The sequence below is a fragment of the Panicum virgatum genome, chromosome 5N (genome assembly GCF_016808335.1).
Source record: "Panicum virgatum strain AP13 chromosome 5N, P.virgatum_v5, whole genome shotgun sequence".
In the NCBI taxonomy this organism is placed as follows: domain Eukaryota; kingdom Viridiplantae; phylum Streptophyta; class Magnoliopsida; order Poales; family Poaceae; genus Panicum; species Panicum virgatum.
Genome location: NC_053149.1, coordinates 48,421,032 through 48,441,422, shown reverse-complemented (window position 1 = coordinate 48,441,422; position 20,391 = coordinate 48,421,032). Strand labels below are relative to the sequence as shown.

At 45.7% G+C, this 20,391-nt stretch overlaps 1 protein-coding gene across 1 annotated transcript; it reads right to left on the bottom strand.

The window, feature by feature from the left end:
- Positions 1 to 2,613: 2,613 nt before the first annotated feature.
- Positions 2,614 to 5,190, bottom strand: LOC120675949 (AAA-ATPase At3g50940-like). Its single transcript, XM_039957150.1, has 2 exons — positions 4,003 to 5,190; positions 2,614 to 3,525 (listed from the first exon to the last, which is right to left on the bottom strand). Exons 1-2 carry the CDS (start codon positions 4,981 to 4,983, stop codon positions 2,947 to 2,949), a joined length of 1,560 nt encoding a protein of 519 aa, XP_039813084.1. The 5' UTR covers positions 4,984 to 5,190; the 3' UTR covers positions 2,614 to 2,946.
- Positions 5,191 to 20,391: the final 15,201 nt, after the last annotated feature.

Here is a 20,391-nt window from a genome sequence, read left to right as displayed (position 1 = left end):
GGGGCGCGAGGTGGTGGTGGGGCCTAAATAGGCGGAGTTGGAGTTGGAGGCGGGCGGCGGGCGGGGGGTTACGAATCGCGAGTGCGTGCACGACGTGGGACGCGTCACCCGTGCGCGCACGCCGCGAGCGCAACACATGGCGAGCGTGAAGTCCTGTGTTGCTTCCGGCATCCGCGCCCCCCGGCCCTGCACTGCAGGCTGCAGCACGGGTCCTCTTTTCCGTTCGAAAATGCCCGTCACATCGCATCTTGGAAACGAACTTGGCTGTGTTTAGTTCACGGAAAATTTTAGGTTTTGGGTACCGTAGCATTTTTGTTGTTATTTAATAATTAATGTTTAATTATAGACTAATTAGGTTTAAAAGATTCATCTCGTTATTTCTAATTAAACTGTGTAGTTAATTATTTTTTCGACTGCATTTAATGCTACATGCATGTGTCTAAAAATTTGATGTGATAAAAAATGTTGAAAAAATTTTAGAACTAAACATGGTCTTGGACTCGATACTCCGTGATGTAAGCTTGTCCGGATGAAATCGTACTCGTACTCTCTCCACTCCCAAGATACGCTCTCTTCCTCCAGGGTTCTCTCCGGACGGCAAATGGTAGCAACGCGACACGTGCGCCCACGGCGTGCGAGCGCTAGGAAAGACATGGCAGTCAGGCAGGAGGCCGCGAAGGCCCTGTGCGCCAGCAGCTCACGAACTTCAAGTTGCGTTTCGATTCTCTGCGTTTCTCCGTGAATCGATGGACCACCAGCCAAGCTCCATATAAAAAAAATTGTTCAAAAAACACTCCCATAAAAAAAAGAGGCGCATCGATAGAACGAACTCGCATCGAAAGGGATGTTTCGCCTACTCACTCCGTTGTTGGCATGCATCCTACCGCTGCCCTGTATGGGCGGGAATGGTTGGTGGAAGGGGCCGCACAGGTGCGCCGGCAAGCAGCCAAAGCCCCGCCGCGGTGTAGCTCTGGCCTGAGGCTGCGGCGGCGTCGACAGGATGAGAATCTCGCAGGTTCTTGAGCCTGACTGTAACGTTCGTGGCCTAGCTGTCTCTAGGCTGCGGCGCTGAACGCGGTTGCCGTCCGCATCGGGCGGGAACTGCAGGTGGGGCCATCACCCGTTCGTCCCCCGGATACGTGCAGCCGCGCGGGCCCAAATAAAGTGAGCTCGCTGGGAGCGAGCGAGCGAGCACGTCTACCTCTGGCTGGGTCGTGTCGTGCCGGACCATGAATCCATGGTGAACAGAGTCTTTGAAAACGTCGCAGAGCGTACGTGCTGAACAGAACTAGCCGAGACGGGATCGTTCAATTCTCGGACAACCTAAGGTTGAGCTGGCCAGGCCTGGCCCTGGCCGGGTGTTTGTTTTTCCAGGCCGAACTAGGCTGGGATCGGAAATGGATCGGACAAGCATGTTCGTCCTTCAACAATTCTATAAGTTTCATGTTCGCTTTCGATCAAAGGATTTATGTGTTTACAAACACAAGATGCTTTGCGATTTGTGACACATTTTATTCCCGAGATTCTCATTTTTTTTAGTGAGGAGAAGAGAGCTCTTTATTACCGAGAGAATTTGTTACACTCTCGAGCAGTGGCGGACCCAGGTATCAAATGGAGCCTGGGCCAACTCTAATACAAGTTTCTTCCTATCTCTAACCGAAGAGGATTACGACCATGGTAAATTGATTTGAACACTAGCTGTTAGAACTGATTCTACACTCATGATTTGGTCTTTGTTGTTTGAATCAAATACATACTTACAAGAAATATAACAACGTTAGCTGTTAGAACTCATTCTAGCCTCTTGCAGGTTTGGCGATGGAGCCCGGGCCGGTGCCCAGGGTCACCGGGCCCTGGGTCCGCCCATGCTCTCGAGCAATATGCTGCTTGACACAAACTAGAGCCGCAAAACGCCACACAGCTGAATGCCGAGTCCGTTTAGCCAGATGTGCAAGCTCATGCGCTGCACAATTACTCTCTCTTCTTGCAGTCCACTCCGGTAGACCTTCCCGGCTGATTTTACTTCATCCATGATGAACTTCATGTGCGAGCGTTGCCCTCCATGAGTCTTCAGAAGAGCCACCAGGGAGACGCAATCGGTCTCCAGAACCGCTTGAGTAGGTTACCATTCCTGCGCCATCTTTAGCCCTTCAACGCACGCCCAGGGGGTTCAACCTCTTCCGCATCTCCCAACTCCCGCCCTGTCAATGTACTTCCAGGCCATCAGCTGGAAAGCTCTCCTTTTTATCCTTGATCACAACACCAGCTCCTCCCTCTCTAGAGTAGGGGTCATATGCGCCTCCAAGATGCCCATTCTAACCTAACCCTAATTACCCATCATTGTCGATGCCGCCTTGTATAATTGAGATCGGATAGGAATCTTAATCCAATTTGTCCAAAACAATGTTTTAGTAGTATACGTGCGACTCACACAAAACATGCTCATTGATCGCTAGCAAGGGTACTTCCCCTCCTATTTCTTATGAGGCCCAACATCTTCTCTTTTAACATTGCCATATAAGCTTGGGGTAACTTCTACCGAGCTCATGTCAAAGCTCTTCTGCTAAAATTCTCGAGAGTAATTCGTGAGAGATGTTTTTCTCCACAAAAAAATAAGAAGAACATCAGTGGTCTATTTCAAATGTTGTAGATGCATAGTAAAAAATATACATTTAGATTGAAAACACTAATAGTTTGGAACAGATGAACTTGTATATTATGAGATCTCAATGTCTATATCTAACCACAGCCATAATTAAGATTTTAAATAGTCGACTATAACTACCGCTATAGACATCTATACCTGCTAGGAAGAGTAATGGCATTTAGTCCGCTAAAACCGCTATAGGCAACCCTGCCGTTAAATGACTTAGCCATTAATTTAAAACCTTGGCCATAATACAGTAGTGTTTTTACTTCGACTTGGAACGTACGCGAGCGGCGGGTCTACCGTCGTCCCCGTCCTGGTGCGCGCACTCCAGCACCGCGGCCGCGCCGCCCCGACCCGCGCCCCTGCCGCCGCGAGACACCCAGCAGGATCTCCTCGTCCAACACCACCCGTCTCGCGGCACTCGCGCCACGCCCAGGCGCCGGCGCCGGCACCGGGCGCGGGCGGGGGCGCCTCGGCCCCACGTGCAGCTTCTGCTTGACGTACCCACCGCCGTCCTCCTCGACCCCGGCCTTCCGGTCCCTCAGCAGCCTCGCGGCCGACTCGAGAGCGGCGCCGGCGTCGTCCGTCGCCAGCAGCCTCTCCGCGAGCTCCGCGGGCGCCGCGTCCACCTCCCGCAGCAGCGCCTCGATCTCCGGGAACAGGGGGTGGTCGTCGACGCCGTGGTACGTGGCCGCGAGCTGCCTGAAGGCGCCGGAGCCGCAGTAGCCCATGTGGATGTGCTTGTCCATCCGGCCCGGCCGGAGCAGCGCCGGGTCGAGCCGGTCCATGTGGTTGGTGGTGAAGATGAGGATGCGCTCGTGGCCGCTGCTCGACCAGAGCCCGTCCACCATGTTGAGAAGCCCGGACAGGGTGACCTGCATCGCGCGGTGCACGGCGTCGTTGGCGAGCAGTTGGGTAAGCGATGGAGTTGGAGACTCAATAATTTGTTGGTGCTGTCAGTGTAGCTCTACTCTACCATATTGTAGTGGGCAGTGACTATGAAGTGTAGATTGTGGAATGTGTAAACGGCACGCATGCCTATTAGTGTGCATTCTGCTGCTGCTTTCTTTCAAAAAGCTACGCGCATGCGAGCGCCACGACCACATATTTCAGAAAAAGATTGGCTTTATCATCATCTTATAAAATTGTGTATAAAATGTTATCTTTTCAACCAAAGTTCTGCCTAAAGAGGCCCTTGCCTCGTACTTAAAATTGCCCCCTTTTCTACGGGAAATTTTTCTAAAAAAATTTATTGGGGGGGGGGGGGGGGGGGGGGGTTCGTGTTGGCTGTGGAAGAGTGGATTGTGCCTTGTTGGCTTGTTCCTTCTCATAGTCAGTGCTGATGGACTATCCTTGTGGTGCTTGGAAGCTGGGCGGCTCCCATCGGAGCCTCCGTCAGCTTCCCTCCGCGGCGCCGCAGCCAAGGCGCAGTCGACGTCCTCAACCAGCAGTATGGACCTGTTCTTCATCCGGATCAGCAGCTTCCTGAGCTCGGTGTTGGACCGGACGGCGCCGAGGTCGAGGTCATAGACGTCGAAGTGGAGTTGGTTGGAGATCGCGGCGACGAGGCTGGACTTGCCGGTCCCGGGCGGGCCGTGGATGAGGTAGCCTCTCTTCCACGCCCGCCCCGTGCGCTCGTAGTACCCCTTCCGGCCCAGGAACCTGTCCAGGTCGTCCACCACGTCCTGCCGCAGCGCGGCGTCCATGGCCAGCGTCGCGAACGTGGAGGCGTTACGGAGCCTCACGGGCCGCCACTTGCCCCACTCGTTGCTGTACAGCTTGGCCTGCCTCTGCTCCCGCGCCATGGCCTCGACGCGGGCCATGACGAACGGCAGGTACGCGCCGAGCGCCACGTCCTTGTGCCGCGCGTCGAAGTTGAGCCTGAACGCCTCCCCGGCGCTGCCGTCCGCCCGACGCCGACCGCCGCCGCCTCTGAGGCGCCACGTCAGCTCCGCCCCGCGGAACACGTCGACGACGGCCGTGCCGGGGCGCATGGCAAGCGTGATCTGCTCCGCGCCGGCGCCGCGCGGCAGGCTGGCCTTGACCACGGACGGCGCGCCGGTCGGCGCCGCGGCGAGGAGCGTGGAGACGTACGCCCTGGCCGCGAGGAAGACGCGGTTGTAGAAGGCGCCGTCGAACTCCTCGATGACCACGGCGTGGCGCCGGGCGGAGGGCGGCGGCAGGAGAAGCAGCGCGCCGACCAGGGGCGGCGCGCCGGCCGGGAGGAGGTCGGCGACGAGGCGGCGCAGCAGCATGGCCGCGCCCACCACGGACGTGGCCGCCGTGATGGCGTTTTTGTACCGCTCCAGCGCTCCGTTCGCCGGTGACGCCATTGCGCGCGGTAGCTTTGGCTGATCCCGATCTCCGCGGTGCTCTGATTAAATCCGCACGGAGATTGGGATTGGTTGCACAAAGGGAAGAAGGGAGAGCCCCCGATTCGTCAACGTGTGCGGAGTCGGTACGGGATCACTCGCTGTCCTGTCCCCTTGTCGCTGTGTTGTTCGTGGAGTTAGTTGGGTCATGTTTGCCTTACCAGCGTTTATGAATTAATGGGTGTTGACTTGCTGACCTGCTGACTAGTTTCTTTGCCTCTTTTTCAAGGAACATCCGTGTAAAGCACTTCAATCAATCACTCACTCCGTCACTCTGTAATAAACTAGGCGTACAACTCGTCCAAGTATTTGCACGATTAGTATTGAAAATTCAAAAATTTGCATTCGTTGTATTCCTACTTAAAGATTATACTATTTTTACCACACATCAACATATTCATTATCGTAAATTATATTTTATTATTAGTTAAAACAATTCAAATATGATCTATCTATAATAACAATTTGATTTGTTAAACTTTAATAATATCATGCTTATATTTATTCTTATTTTTGTTTTATTTTGATTGATTATTGTTAGCTTTAGTTTTTATTAATAGTATATATGTTTGCAACTGATACATAGCTAAATGATATTTATATTTAATCTTTTATAATGGCATTGGTGGGTGATTTTTAATTAGGCACAGGGGTATTTTAGGCTATTTTTATCATAATGGCGGTGGTAGGTAATTTTTATTTTTTCTATTTTTCTTCGATTAATGTGGAAATTTCTAGTCTTTGAGAGCGAATGTGGAAGCTCCGTTTATTGGCTAAATAATAAGATAATAGATTGAGCATGCTATAGAAGCCATTGAAATTACCTCACTTTTGATGCTCGCGAGTCCTCTTCTCCAGTCTCCATGTTCGTTCTACCTTTGGCCATGACTATGGGCATGGATCATAATTCATAAGGACCGCAACATTCAGCTTAATGAACATGTTGTTTTAAAAAAAAATATATCTCCTACCAATGCATGCTTAACGAATATGTTTGTAAAACCCAATCACGAGTATTTTGCAAAAAAGTGTCAAAATAAATCATTCTGTATTCCGTTAAAATAGGAAAAAAATGAATTCCTATCTTCAAGCCCAAAAGGCTCCGCATCTAGGCGTCCACAGAAGAAAAAACTCACCATGTTTGCTCGATGGATAATTGAATATGGGTCTTGTTGGTCACTTTTGGACCATTGGATCTGCAATATACCATATGACATAAAATTTTCTTTGTTTTACCTAGAAAGTTTTGACATAAGCGAAATATTCTTCTATTTGGAAGCCAAACATTTTTATTCTTTTTTTCTGAAATAAACTTTTATGAATCTGATTATTCGATATGCAAAATATCTAGCCAAATATATGGGTCAACTCAGAATGATTCCTTTTCTTCACAGAAACACTCTTTTTTCTTAAAGAAAAATATTTTGCTAAATGATTATTCAAAAATTAGATACATTGATATGTAAAATATAGAAGTTATGAATACATATGGGAAGTGACAAACCCCCTATTGTGGTATGGGTACTGCACAAGAGTCGTGTAGCTGACACGTGAACCCACCGGCAAATGGTCCCTTTAAGGATCGATCTGTTACACGAAACAGTACTAAATGATTTTGCATTCGAAAAATAAAGGAAAAAATCGATGAACCCTAGGAGGCCCGCACACACACATCATCATAAGTCATGCGAATTTCCACGCGTAAATGCACGTGCGCTCGTAAGGATTCGAATCCATAACCTCCGGCCTCACACATAGCTAACCGGTACTAAATGGTTTTGCATTCAAAAACTAAAGGAAAAAATCGATGAACCCCTAGGAGGCCCGCACACACGCATCATCATAAGTCATGCGAATTTTCACACGTAAATGCACGTGCACGATCATAAGAATTCGAATCCATGATCTCCGGCATTGCGCATAGCTTGCTTACCATTCCACCTACATATCATATGTGGCTAGGTGGAAGATATATTCCTTTTGAAGTAACCCGTGGAGGACATTTAGTACCGGACCAAGACACCGATCGGTACTAAATGACCGCGTCATTTTAGTACCGGGCCAAAACACCAACTAGTACTAAAATGTAACTTTTAGTACCGAGTGATGTTATGATCTGGTAGTAAAACGGCTATCGAAACTTTCAATTTGGACCCGGTACCAGATCAAATTATGACTGGTACTAATACGCGGGAACGAAATGTCAATTTTCTTGTAGTGCATGATATTGGTTAGTGGTTAATGAAGTTGAAGGGTTGAAGCTTATAAAGAGGAGTAGAAAAGTAGGGCATATATATAGAGAGATGCGACACAAATACATTAACAGTTAAAAATATGCTGCAATTTTATTTTCAAAAGGAAGTCGTGAATCTCGTAATGGCTAGCCGAAGGTGCGTGACTGGCATGACCCCATGATAGGAGAAAATAAAAGGAGGACATCGCGATGGTCACGCAGATGAATCGAGGTCCCAGTAGACGTTTAAAAATGGTGATGGGAATGAAGGATCAGAAAATATTTAGGCCTCAAGCCTCATGCTGCAAAGTATTGAAAGAGCATCTAGGCTCTAGTGGGTTTTGGAGCATTGATTGACAACACGATTAAAGGACTAACTCGTTTGCATGAGATTATGAACAGGTATTTAAATTATGAAATGTGTATTAAAAGAGATAGCTCAAGTATTACAAGCAAGCGTGTTTATCCCATTGGTATAATGTGTATGTGATAAGCAAAACAAGAAAAGGAAAATAGAGCAAAGTATTCATGATTGATATAAAGGCTCTAATATTTGCGAAGGCTTGTTTCGATCTATGATGAGATTCAAAGTGACAAGCAAAGATTTTGTGAAAGAGATGTGATATGCTTATGCATAGTCTCAAATATAGAAGATCTTGTCACATGTGATAAATGATTGTTAACTTAAGATGCAAGCAAGTAAGATAAAAGAGAATGAGACATGAGTTGATACATATATGATGTCTCAAATTGGAAGGCTTGCATATAAGATTAAATTGAGAATTCAAATTGACAATGAAGATTTCATGCATGACACAAATCAATATGAGTTCAAGATGGACGGCTAGGATAAAGGTAGAGGACCGAGAGACGTGTTTCAAGAGGCTACGCAAGCGACAGCTTGGGGGGAACAAAGAAACCGATACGGGTCAAAGGCCGGATATCCTAGAGTCATGGAGAGCTCTATGTTGAAGAGTGTCATTATTCAAGAGAAGATGGTGACTTGAACTAGAAGTGGATTTCATTCAAGGATAAAGGTTCAAGGTCATTAGCTCAAGGAAGATGTGCTCAAAGTAAAGAAGGCAAGTTGGATGCACACCTCAGATTGTGATTGATCAACACACGGCATAAGATGAAAAAGAGAAGCTCAAGAAGTTGAAATGTAATTTATCTTTGATCTTGAGTTTAGGTATGCCGTACTATCAAGAGGGATGCATCACAATGATATTTGGTTTAGTCTCAGTGCTCAAGTAACCCATGTGAGTTGAGAGAGACACAAAAGCCTCACGTACACATATTAACTTTGCTGCCAGGGCAAATCCGGAAGTTCCGGGTTTGGAATCCGGAAGTTTCGGATTTGGCACACGTAGTACTAACGACTAGTTGGTTTGAAAACCCGGAGGTTCCGGGTTATAGAATCCGGAAGTTCCGGGTTGTAACTGTCACATAACGGCTAGTTTTGTTGGGACCGGCTATTTATACCCTTTAGCCCCCTCCTTGGTGGGCTGCTGTTCCAGGCTCTATTCTGTTCATTGCTGGTCGTCCCAAGAAGCTTGGTAGCCATAGTTGAGCTCTCCCCAACCTCTCTTTGTGAGATTGTGTGATTATTGTATATTCTTGAGTTGGGTAGAGAGAGTGAATGCTTGAGAGCACTAGAGAGCACAGCAAACCTTGAGCACTTGAGATTAGCCGTGATTTGTGTGATTCGCATTTGTTACTCTTGGAGGTGAAGCCTCCTAGACGGCTAGGCGTCGCCGGCTAGCTCCCAAGGATTGTGGTGAGCAGCAGCAAGTTTGTTGCAGCACCGATCTTGTGCCACGAGGGCGCATGGTCATATAGTGGAAGGAGGAGATAGCTTGACCTTGGGGTTGACATAAGCTTCCTCAACGGAGACTAGGATTCACACGTGGGTGCACGGGGTGAATCTGAACTTCGGTAAAATAAATCCTTGTGTTCATCGCATTTACATTTGTTTTGTGGATTTGAGGAGCTCTCCATTAGACACTTGTGTCTTGGAGATATTGTGTTTCGTATGTGCAGGATCTGCGTGAACCTGCTCAACGAACTTCTTTGAGCAGACTATACAATTGGGGTTTGAATTTACATTCATTAATTAGCACTACTCTTTGTGTTCACTCTGTTCTGAGTGAACTCGGAAGTTTCGGATTGACAAACCTGGAAGTTCCGAGTTCACCCACTGTCTAGCCCAAATCCGGAAGTTCCGGATTTGAAACCCGGAAGTTCCGGGTTTGGCAGACAGTGAATTTAATCCGCTGCATTTGAGTGAAAATTTGTAGGTGCGCCTATTCACCCCCCCTCTAGGCGACATCACGGTCCTTTCAATTGGTATCAGAGCCTAACTTCACATCAAAACTTAACCGCCGTGAAGAAACGATGTCGACATCCTATGAGGTACCCTTTGAGCCGCTTGTAAGTGATGTCTCAAATTATGCTTCCTGATCTATTCATGTTTGTAAACATTTGCGGAAGCATGGTCCGCTTGCTGAACGGGTTGTAGTTGCAAGCATCTTTCCTCCAAATTTTAATTGAAAAAATATTGATATAACAAATCAAAGGGAAATGGATTGCATGCAACTCAATGCGTTAGTTACTGATTATTTGCTGAGTAATGTATGCACAGAAATTAATGATATCATTCTTGAGGATGAAGAAATGCGAGAAAATGCTCATCTCATTTGGAAATTTCTCAAGAATCTTTATGACAAAGATTGCTCAGTACTATCAGTAATTAGCGCAGCTTATCAAAAATCATCTGATAAGAGTTGGGAAAACAAAGTTACAGAAATCAGTGACTCAACTCCAGAAATTACAGCAAACCCGGAAGCTCCGGATTCAGAACCCGGAAGCTCCGGATTTAGGAGTAATGCTGAAATATATAAGTCAGATGATGAATCAGCTTCTACTTGTTCTGATCAATCACATTGCAGTCATCATCAGTGCTTTATAGTCACAACTGACGAGAAGTCAGACTCAGACAGTGAGAGTGACAGTGACAGTGATAGTGATGATGATGAGAATGAAGAGTTAATGCATGAACTTGGAAAGCTGGACAAAAAGGTCAGAAAAACAATGATTGATATGATGAAAAGAGTGACAATTCAACATCATGAGATTAAAAAGCTAGAAAAGCTTCTTAAAAAGAAAGATGAAGAGCTCAAGAGTCTTAATCAAGTGCAAAAGAATAATGAAGATCTCAAGACTCAAGTAGATAAGCTCACAAACAAGCTTATGTATGAGCAAACTCGTGGTATGGAAGTCAAATGCTCAAATGAAAGGATTATGGATTCACTTGCCATCCTAGAGATAGCTCATGAGGTCATGGTTACAGTGGTAAAGTCAAATAAGCAAATTGACAACACTTGCTCACAAAATGAGAACAAAGAGAAACAATCTTGGTATGAGCAAGTGATTGTGGAAGATTGCAATGATGACCTCGCCTTAGAAAATGAAGTGCTCAAGCAAGAGGTTGAGAGGCTCTCACAAGACTTGTCAAAATTGAAAGGCAAGAGTGTTGTACAACCTTCTCAAGATAACCGTGAGACCATGGTGAAGAAGCTTAAGAAGGGGTCCACCGTGCAAAACTCATGCAACCTTATACACAAGTCAAAGGAGAGCAAGTCTCAAACAAAGAAAAAGGATTTAGCTCATGTCAAATGCTTCAAGTGCTCCAAATTGGGACATTATGCTTCAATGTGCTCAAATATGCAAGAAGGCCAGAAAACTCTCTCCAAGAGACAAAGAAGCCTTGCCAAAAGAAGATGTTTTAGCTGCTGCAAAATGGGACACAGAATTGCAACTTGCCCAAACAAGTCAAGCAAACCCGGAAGTTCCGGATGGTACAACCCGGAAGTTCCGGTTTTGAAATCACAAAGGCACTTCAGACCAAACAAGGGTTTCAAGAAGGCTCAAGAAAAATACTTGGAGAGGAAAGCAGTCAAGGATAATAAAAACAAGCCATTAAGCAACATCAAGCACAAAGTTTGCTATATATGTCGAGAAAAAGGACATCTTGGTAAGGATTGTCCAAACGGTAACTCTCCTAAGCCAAACTTGATCAACAATGTAACTTTGTGCTATAGGAGACCTTCAAATGGTTTTGGTGCTGGTAGGATGATGAGTTCATCAACTACTCGCCCAAAAGCCATTTGGGTCCCCAAATCTTTGTTGACTAACCTTTGTGGACCCAACGTGGCTTGGGTACCAAAATGTGCTTGAAAAAATTAGGAGGTACTCAAAGATGCATTGTGGACTTGGCGAATATGAGAAAAGCTTCACCTCAATATCATTGTCCAAAGTTCATCTAGAAAATCGCCAAGTTGAACTCAAACCGATCCATCATTCCAATGCATCTCCGGTAACACGTACCTCCTCCTTGTGCTTTCTTAAATTTGAGATTGCTTTGTGTAATTTCAAATAAAAGGGATTGATTAGTTTACTTTGTTAATTTTTAAAATATATGCAATTATCATTTGTGATGCTCTTAACAAGCTCTTTGGTGGAGCTAGTGCTTTATTAACATTACAGGAGCATCTACAAGTATTGAAGATTCAAGAAAGATCAAGAATTCATGGATTTTCCTCAGTCAAGAAAGTCTGGTAAACCCGGAAGTTCCGGAGTTTGCAACCCGGAAGTTCCGGATTTCCAAAGAAATCACAGTCAAGGAATATCTGCAGAAAGACAGTTGTCTTGACATGACTCTTAGGACTGTGAGCTCATTCTTGACTTACTCAATGTTTTAGATACAATCTTTGATTAAATCCGACCAAGATATGAAATGAGTCTCCTCAAATGTCTTTATTGATCACAAGTGCATATCTCAAGAATCCTATCCTTGATGCACTTATTTAGGGGGAGATTATTTCATATTTTGTGTCGAGCTACTAACCTCGATTTCAAGGCTTCATGTGTGTAGAAAACATATACATGATCACAATGGAAAATATGCTTCACTACGAGTATGCCACTTGACTTCAAGGTCACCAATCCAACTTGAAAAAGGTGTATCTAAACTCAAAATTGGATTGATTATCACTTTGTATGGCTGCTCTCCATAATATGGCTTAAGTTCCTCATTTGGTCCTAATCGATCAAAAGATGCACATATACTTGCCTCCATATATTTGTGTGCATTATTCGCTCTTGAGAAACCTAGTCCATGTTATGAGCCTTTACTGCTTGACGATTCATTGCCATCCACATTTAAAGAATCATCAAGCACAAAGTTAGGGCTTGTACTACTAATGTGATTTACTTGGACTTCTGAGCTTTTCATGATTAATCGAAAGAAAAGAGTTCAAATTATGTTCATAATGATTATGTGCAAGCCATGTATGTGAGATCCTTCTCTTGTGAAGGACATGGAACCTAAAAGGGCCAAGGTATGTTTTATTAGGGTCAAGTATTTATGTTTTGCATCTAGGCCCTCTACATGCTAGTGTGTGCATGTTTTGTATCAAGTAATTCAAAGTCATTTAGTGTATCTTTAGATATTTGGTTGATACTTTCTTTTGAGATTGACTTAGTGTCAAGAGAACTAAATTGTTGTGAGGTATGAGCCAAATATGCTAAGAACGGTACTTGACTTGAGTTACTAGATACATGAATGTTATAGGATAGAGTTTTCAAAAACCCAACTAGTATGCTAGGTTGTATGCTGTTTGGAAACTTTTGGTTCTTGGTCTTTGTGATCATGTCAAGTTGCCTTGTGTTTATAGTTACACTTGTTTGATTGTTGGCTAACCACAAAGCAACAAGACTCTCTCAAGTCCATAGGATCTATTCAAATCTCATCTCAAGGGCTATATTCTTTGGAAATGCTATCTCTCATCAAATTCAAGCCTAGTTCCTATTTCAAATGGATATCCTAGACAAAGGAACCAAAATATCAAAATCTTTCTCGTCAAGGCCCTCTCATCTAGAAATCAAACTCTATCAACACTTTTGAGATATTTTGCCCAATTCTGAGAATAGTCCGGATTCTCTGGGTTTCAGCCCGGATACTCTGGGGTGGCCCGGATACTCTGGCTTTTCTCCCGGATTCTCTGAAGTTTACCCAGGTACAGCAGTAAATCCGGAAGTTCCGCGTTTAAAACCCGGAAGTTCCGGATTCGAGTGGGTAAAAATATTCACCTCAAAAATACTGAGAAAATTTCCATGGCTATAGAGTTCCAAAATTATTATGGATGTTCAAGAAGTTGGAACATACCTTTATCTCGGGCAAATACACTCAAAATCAAGTCAAATCAGAGGGGGATTGTGAAACCCGGAAGTTCCGGTTTTGGAACCCGGAAGTTTCGGATTTCAACAGTTATATCACTATTTGGCCTGTGACTTACCCTTTCACCCCTCATTCTCTCTCTCACATACTGCCCGACACTTCCCTGTTCGGGAGAGGCGATTTTGTGGCGATTCAAGGATTTGACCAAGGATTTCAAGGGGCAAAGGTGGGCTCTTGGTGATTTCAATCCAGAGGTTCCGGATCCACCCTTCGGAATCGATTTCAAACCCTTCCCACCATGAGCAATGGTACAAAATCATTCCTTTTGCCCGATCTCTTTACCTAGGATTGATCTGTTCGATTCCTTTGGTAGAACACCTACATTTAGACCATAGATGTTATCCCTAGCAAAAGAATCATGTTTCCACGGTCGATTCTGATAGTGCTCGTAGTTAGGGTTTTCTGGGCAAACCCGGAAGTTCCGGGTTTCAAATCCGGAAGTTCCGGATTTACCCAGAAAACTGGAATCCAGCTCTAATCTTCCAAATTATCGGATTCTTTCACTCAAAATCATTCCAGTCCTAAATCTAAGGTTCCTCCTTGTTTTTCACAGATAAATCAGATGAGGAAAGGTTTGTTTTGAGGAGAAGGAGCAAAAATCCTAATGTTCCCATTGGAATAAGAAGATCCATGAGGCAACTTTCCAGAGGCACCTTGCACATTGTAGATGAGCCGGAAATTCAAGAAGAGAACAGCACATCTAGTGATGATGGGGAGGAAAGTGATCCAAATTATCATGAATCACCTCCCCATGGAACAAAGAGAAGTGGTAGGCAAATGAGGGGCAGCAGCAGCAGCAGTGGTGGCCATGGAGTTGGCAGTGGTAGTGCTCAACCCGATGAAGAAGAGGAAGAAGAACATGTACAGCAGTCCGGTCATCCACTCTTTGTGTCTGGAGTCATGATGAGAAAGCCAAGTGTTCCTCATGACTGATTACATGAAGAGGGGAATGACAGACAAAGTAAGAAAAGAAAGATTGAAGAATCCTTTGCGTGCTACGAAAGGAAGAAGTGTTGATTATAGATTTCAAACCAAGTTCCATCAAGACTTCTATGTGAGTGCAATTCTTAGTAAAAAATACAAAGTGTCACGCTCTCAATTTATGAATTGTCCAAAACTTGAAAGCATGGGAGATCCAATCTTTAATGAGATCATTAGTGCATGAAAGGCTAAGCACATATACAAAATCATGGCATTTCAGTATGATTGGAACATAGAAGTGATTACCCAATTTTATGCCACTTGCTATTTTGAAACACATGATGATATGAGATGGGTCCATTGGATGACAGAGGGAAAATGGTATAAAATTAATTATGTTGAGTTTGCAGTCATGTTTGGATTTGGGAGAGCTGATGCAGAAAGAGTTAGACTTCACCTTAGCTCTCCTCTCCCTAAAGAAGAAATGAAATGCATGTACTTACCTGGTAGGGAGTCAGAATTTGGGGGGCCTAAAGGACTAATTCCATTTTATGCATATCTTAACAAGTTCTTTAGGAAAACACTTGCTCCTAGAGAGGGTGATGCTCACAATATATCAACATATGGAAAGAATTTGCTATATGCTTTAACTCCTAGTGAGCCAGAGTTCAGTGTGTTTGATTACATATGGGAGGAAATCAAGTCCATATCTGAATCACCTCAAAAATGTTGTGGTTTTGGAGCTTATCTCATGTTCATGATTGATCAAAAGACCAACAAAAGATTTGAGTGTGATTACAAACATCCTCCTGTTGATGTCTAGAGAGCAAGATGCAGCTCCAGGTGATGGTGATACAGCCCCACATGCTCCTACACATGCTCCTAGTGCATCACATGTCCATACTCGCTCCTATTCTAGGCGTGGTGGCTCTAGATCTCAAAATTGGGAAAAGCCTCCCTCTCCAATTAGAAAGATGTTCAACATGATTTTTGGGATGTGCAAGTCCACAAATGATGTGGTGCACAAGGAGAGGAAAAGGAGGAAGAAAGACACTTTGAGGCTAAAGAAATTGCAAGAAGCCATGTTGCCCAATGATCCTCCCTCACCCATTGGCTCAGAAGGACAGCAAAGTGAGCCTGAATCTATGGAGCAAATGAATGCTAGATATCAGCAAGAAGATTATTGGGGGCAGCTCTACGGTAGTAGCACCACGTCCTATGTTAACCCTACTCAGTTTCCACCACCACCTCCATCTTATGGGTTCGATGCTTTTGGTGCTTGGATGTTTGACCAACATGTTGGTGATGCCGGCCAAGGTTCGAGTAGGGAAGATGGAAGACAAGACGATGAGGATGATGATCAGTAGTAGAAGCCCCAGAAAGATTCCCCTCAGGCCCTTCTTGGTGATAGATGACAAAGGGGGAGAGATTATTGAAGATTAAAGATTCTACTCAGTTTTCAGTGCTTCTGGTCAGGCAAACCCGGAGGTTCCGGGTTTCCAAATCCGGAAGTTCCGGATTTGGGTGTGGGATGCCACATGCCATGTAATAAATTCGTTTTAGCTCATGTGGACTTGAGAACAAATTGTATTATGTGATATTGTGTAGTAAACCATGTTTAGATGCTTTAAACTAGTATGTGATGCTTGTTAGTGTGATAAAAAGTGATGAAATGATGTTTTGTTGTTTTTGGCCAGTTCTGCCTGGCAAATCCGGAAGTTCCGGATTTGGAACCCGGAAGTTCCGGGTTTGCCTGACCAGAACTGACCTGCTTCTTTTATCTTGCTTTTGTGTGAGATATCTATCATATGCATCACATATTATTTGATCACACATTTGTTTTGCACTCCACGGATGCTGAGATTTAGGGGGAGTCTCATTTGTGCTCAATATGTGTATTTTGGCATGTGAGGCCAATTTGAGATGAATTCCATTCATATGCACATATTGGGGGGGAGCTCTAACTAAATCTGAGAATTCAAAAGCTTTATTGAATATCTTTTTGTAAGCTTTAATCGGGTCGTCATCAATCACCAAAAAGGGGGAGATTGAAAGAGCATCTAGGCCCTAGTGGGTTTTGGAGCATTGATTGACAACACGATTAAATGACTAACTCGTTTGCATGAGATTATGAACAGGTATTTAAATTATGAAATGTGTATTAAAAGAGATAGCTCAAGTATTGCAAGCAAGCGTGTTTATCCCATTGGTATAATGTGTATGTGACAAGCAAAACAAGAAAAGGAAAATAGAGTAAAGTATTCATGATTGATATAAAGGCTCTAATATTTGCGAAGGCTTGTTTCGATCTATGATGAGATTCAAAGTGACAAGTAAAGATTTTGTGAAAGAAATGTGATATGCTTATGCATAGTCTCAAATATAGAAGATCTTGTCACATGTGATAAATGGTTGTTAACTTAAGATGCAAGCAAGCAAGACAAAAGAGAATGAGACATGAGTTGATACATATATGATGTCTCAAATTGGAAGGCTTACATATAAGATTAAATTGAGAATTCAAATTGACAATGAAGATTTCATGCATGACACAAATCAATATGAGTTCAAGATGGACGGCTAGGATAAAGGTAGAGGACCGAGAGGCGTGTTTCAAGAGGCTACGCAAGCGACGGCTTGGGGAGCAAAGAAACCGATACGAGTCAAAGGCCGGATATCCTAGAGTCATGGAGAGCTTTATGTTGAAGAGTGCCATTATTCAAGAGAAGATGGTGACTTGAACTAGAAGTGGATTTCATTCAAGGATAAAGGTTCAAGGTCACTAGCTCAAGGAAGATGTGCTCAAAGTAATGAAGCCAAGTTGGATGCACACATCAGATTGTGATTGATCAACACACGGCATAAGATGAAAAAGAGAAGCTCAAAAAGTTGAAATGTAATTTATCTTTGATCTTGAGTTTAGGTATGCCGTACTATCAAGAGGGATGCATCACAATGATATTTGGTTTAGTCTCAGTGCTCAAGTAACCCATGTGAGTTGAGAGAGACACAAAACTCTCACGTACACATATTAACTTTGCTGCCAGGGCAAATCCGGAAGTTCCAGATTTGGCACACGTAGTACTAACGGCTAGTTGGTTTGAAAACCCGGAGGTTCCGGGTTATAGAATCCGGAAGTTCCGGGTTGTAACTGTCACATAACGGCTAGTTTTGTTGGGACCGGCTATTTATACCCTTTAGCCCCCTCCTTGGTGGGCTGCTGTTCCAGGCTCTATTCTGTTCATTGCTGGTCGTCCCAAAAAGCTTGGTAGCCATAGTTGAGCTCTCCCCAACCTCTCTTTGTGAGATTGTGTGATTAGTGTATATTCTTGAGTTGGGTTGAGACAGTGAATGCTTGAGAGCACTAGAGAGCACAGCAAACCTTGAGCACTTGAGATTAGTCGTGATTTGTGTGATTCACATTTGTTACTCTTGGAGGTGAAGCCTCCTAGACGGCTAGGCGTCGCCGGCTAGCTCCCAAGGATTGTGGTGAGCAGCGGCAAGTTTGTTGCAGCACCGATCTTGTGCCACGAGGGCTCATGGTCATATAGTGGAAGGAGGAGATAGCTTGACCTTGGGGTCGACATAAGCTTTCTCAACGGAGACTAGGATTCACACGTGGGTGCACGGGGTGAATCTGAACTTCGGAAAAATAAATCCTTGTGTTCATCGCATTTACATTTGTTTTGTGGATTTGAGGAGCTTTCCATTAGACACTTGTATCTTGGAGATATTGTGTTTCGTATGTGCAGGATCTGCGTGAACCTGCTCAAGGAACTTCTCTGAGCAAACTCTACAATTGGGGTTTGAATTTATATTCATTTATTAGCACTACTCTTTGTGTTCACTCTGTTCTGAGTGAACTCGGAAGTTCCGGATTGACAAACCCGGAAGTTCCGAGTTTACCCACTGTCTAGCCCAAATCCGGAAGTTCCGGATTTGAAACCCGGAAGTTCCGGGTTTGGCAGACAGTGAATTTAATCCGCTGCATTTGAGTGAAAATTTGTAGGTGCGCCTATTCACCCCCTCTAGGCGACATCACGGTCTTAATTCAAAGGATTTGTACAATTAAAATGGGACGGAAAGTATTGCGGCCACTGGGTGTAACACCCTAATTTAATTTTCCTAGTTAATAATAAAATTTAATTGGTTTATTTAATTTTCTAGGATTTAATTTGCTTAGGCTTGCATTTAATCTAATTTTGTTGCTCAAGTAATTAAAATTTATTTTAGGGCTAACTTGTTTGTGCATTCATGCTGGTGCATTGTTTTATTTTGTTTGAGTGTTAGGGTTGAATTCAAATTCGAAATTTGAATTCAAATAGCTTGTTTGGTTTGAGTTAGTTTGAATTAGAAAATAGAAAAGGAGAGGAACCCATAACAGCCCAAACCCAGTTTGCAACCGCGGCCCAACCCACGCGTCCGGCCCAGCCCGCACTCCTTTCCCTCCCTCACCCCTCTGCGCACGGCCCGTGGCCTTTCAGCCTGCGCGGCCCAGCAGCACCGCATCAGCCCAGCCTCCCTCCCCGCGCTCGGCGCAAGCACGTTAAGCGCTCAGTCCCGGCCCACCTGCCAGCGCCCCGCCCTCGCTGACGGGGATGGCCCGCTTGCCAGGTCCGATCCCCATCACCCGCGCGTGGCCCAGCACGCGCTCTCCGCTCAGCCCGCGCCACACACTGCGTCCCCACCTGTCGGTGCCTCCCCGCGCCTGCGCGTCACGCCCCGCTGCTCCCGCTCGCTGTCACTGACAGACCGGCCACACCCGGCAGCTTCTTCTCCCTCGCAGAGCAACAACCGCCGCTATCTCCGCCGGGATTTCTCCAGGGCGCACCTCCCCAAGATCCCCGGGGCCCTTTAATTAGCCCCGCGACCCTCCCCGCACCTCCATCTCTCCACACCGAAGCCGCCGAAAACCCTAGCGCTCCACCCGCCCTGCTCCGCCTCTATTTCGCCCCTGCACCGCCATAGCCCCGCTGTTCCGCCGCCCCTTCACCACACCAAGTCGACGCCGTGGTTCCGCTTCGACGCCCCGAAGCCCACCAAGCCTTTACTCGCAACCCTGAGGCCGCACGCACGGGAATTTCTCCCGGGTTTCCGCCGCGGGTAAGTCGACCCGCCGCCGTGTTTGCTCGCCGTCGGTCATCTCCGAGCCTTCCTGACCCCCTGTAAGCGCTTGAAGAAACCCCACGAGGCCACCAGTGGAGATCCGGAGATCGGAGGAGCACGCCACCGCCCGGACCACAAGCTCTGTTCCTCGCCGCCGATCTTCGCCGCCGAACTCCCTGCACGACATCCACGCCCGATTCGAACCTCGGTGAGACACGCACCGACCATATCTCCCTTCTGCGCTAGCTTTTGTAGCTTATAGGCCACGGCAACGGTCAGAGCGCCGCACGCCGGCGAGCCCCGCCGCGCCGTGCCGCCGCTCGCAGCACGCACCGCCACGAACCCCCTCCCCGAGCCCCAATCCATCGTTCTGTCGCCTCAGGTAGATCACGCATGTCGCGTAGATCATGCCCGACCCAAAACCCGCTCGGTTTGACCCCTGGGACGCCGGGATGGTTTCCTCCGACGAAGCTCCGCCGCGGAGCAAGGTCTCCGGCGACGGCGCCGCCTCTCGCGTACCTAGATCCCCTGAGCCGCTCGATTAGAGCCCAACGGACGCGATTGGAACAAATCCAGCCCAGATCCGAGCCGTCAGATCCAAAACTGGCGGCCCAGATTAGAAGATACCCCTTCGCGCGTTACTTTTGTTAAAGAGGCCCTCAGTTTTTCTTTATTTAACCCGCAGTCCATCTCAGTTGAAAAATGTTTCCAAGTATGCCCTTCCTTTTAACACTTTAGCCCCTGAGCTTATTTAAAATAGAACCCGCCGTCCTTTGCTGCTGATTTTGCGAGTTAGACCCTGGAGTTAACG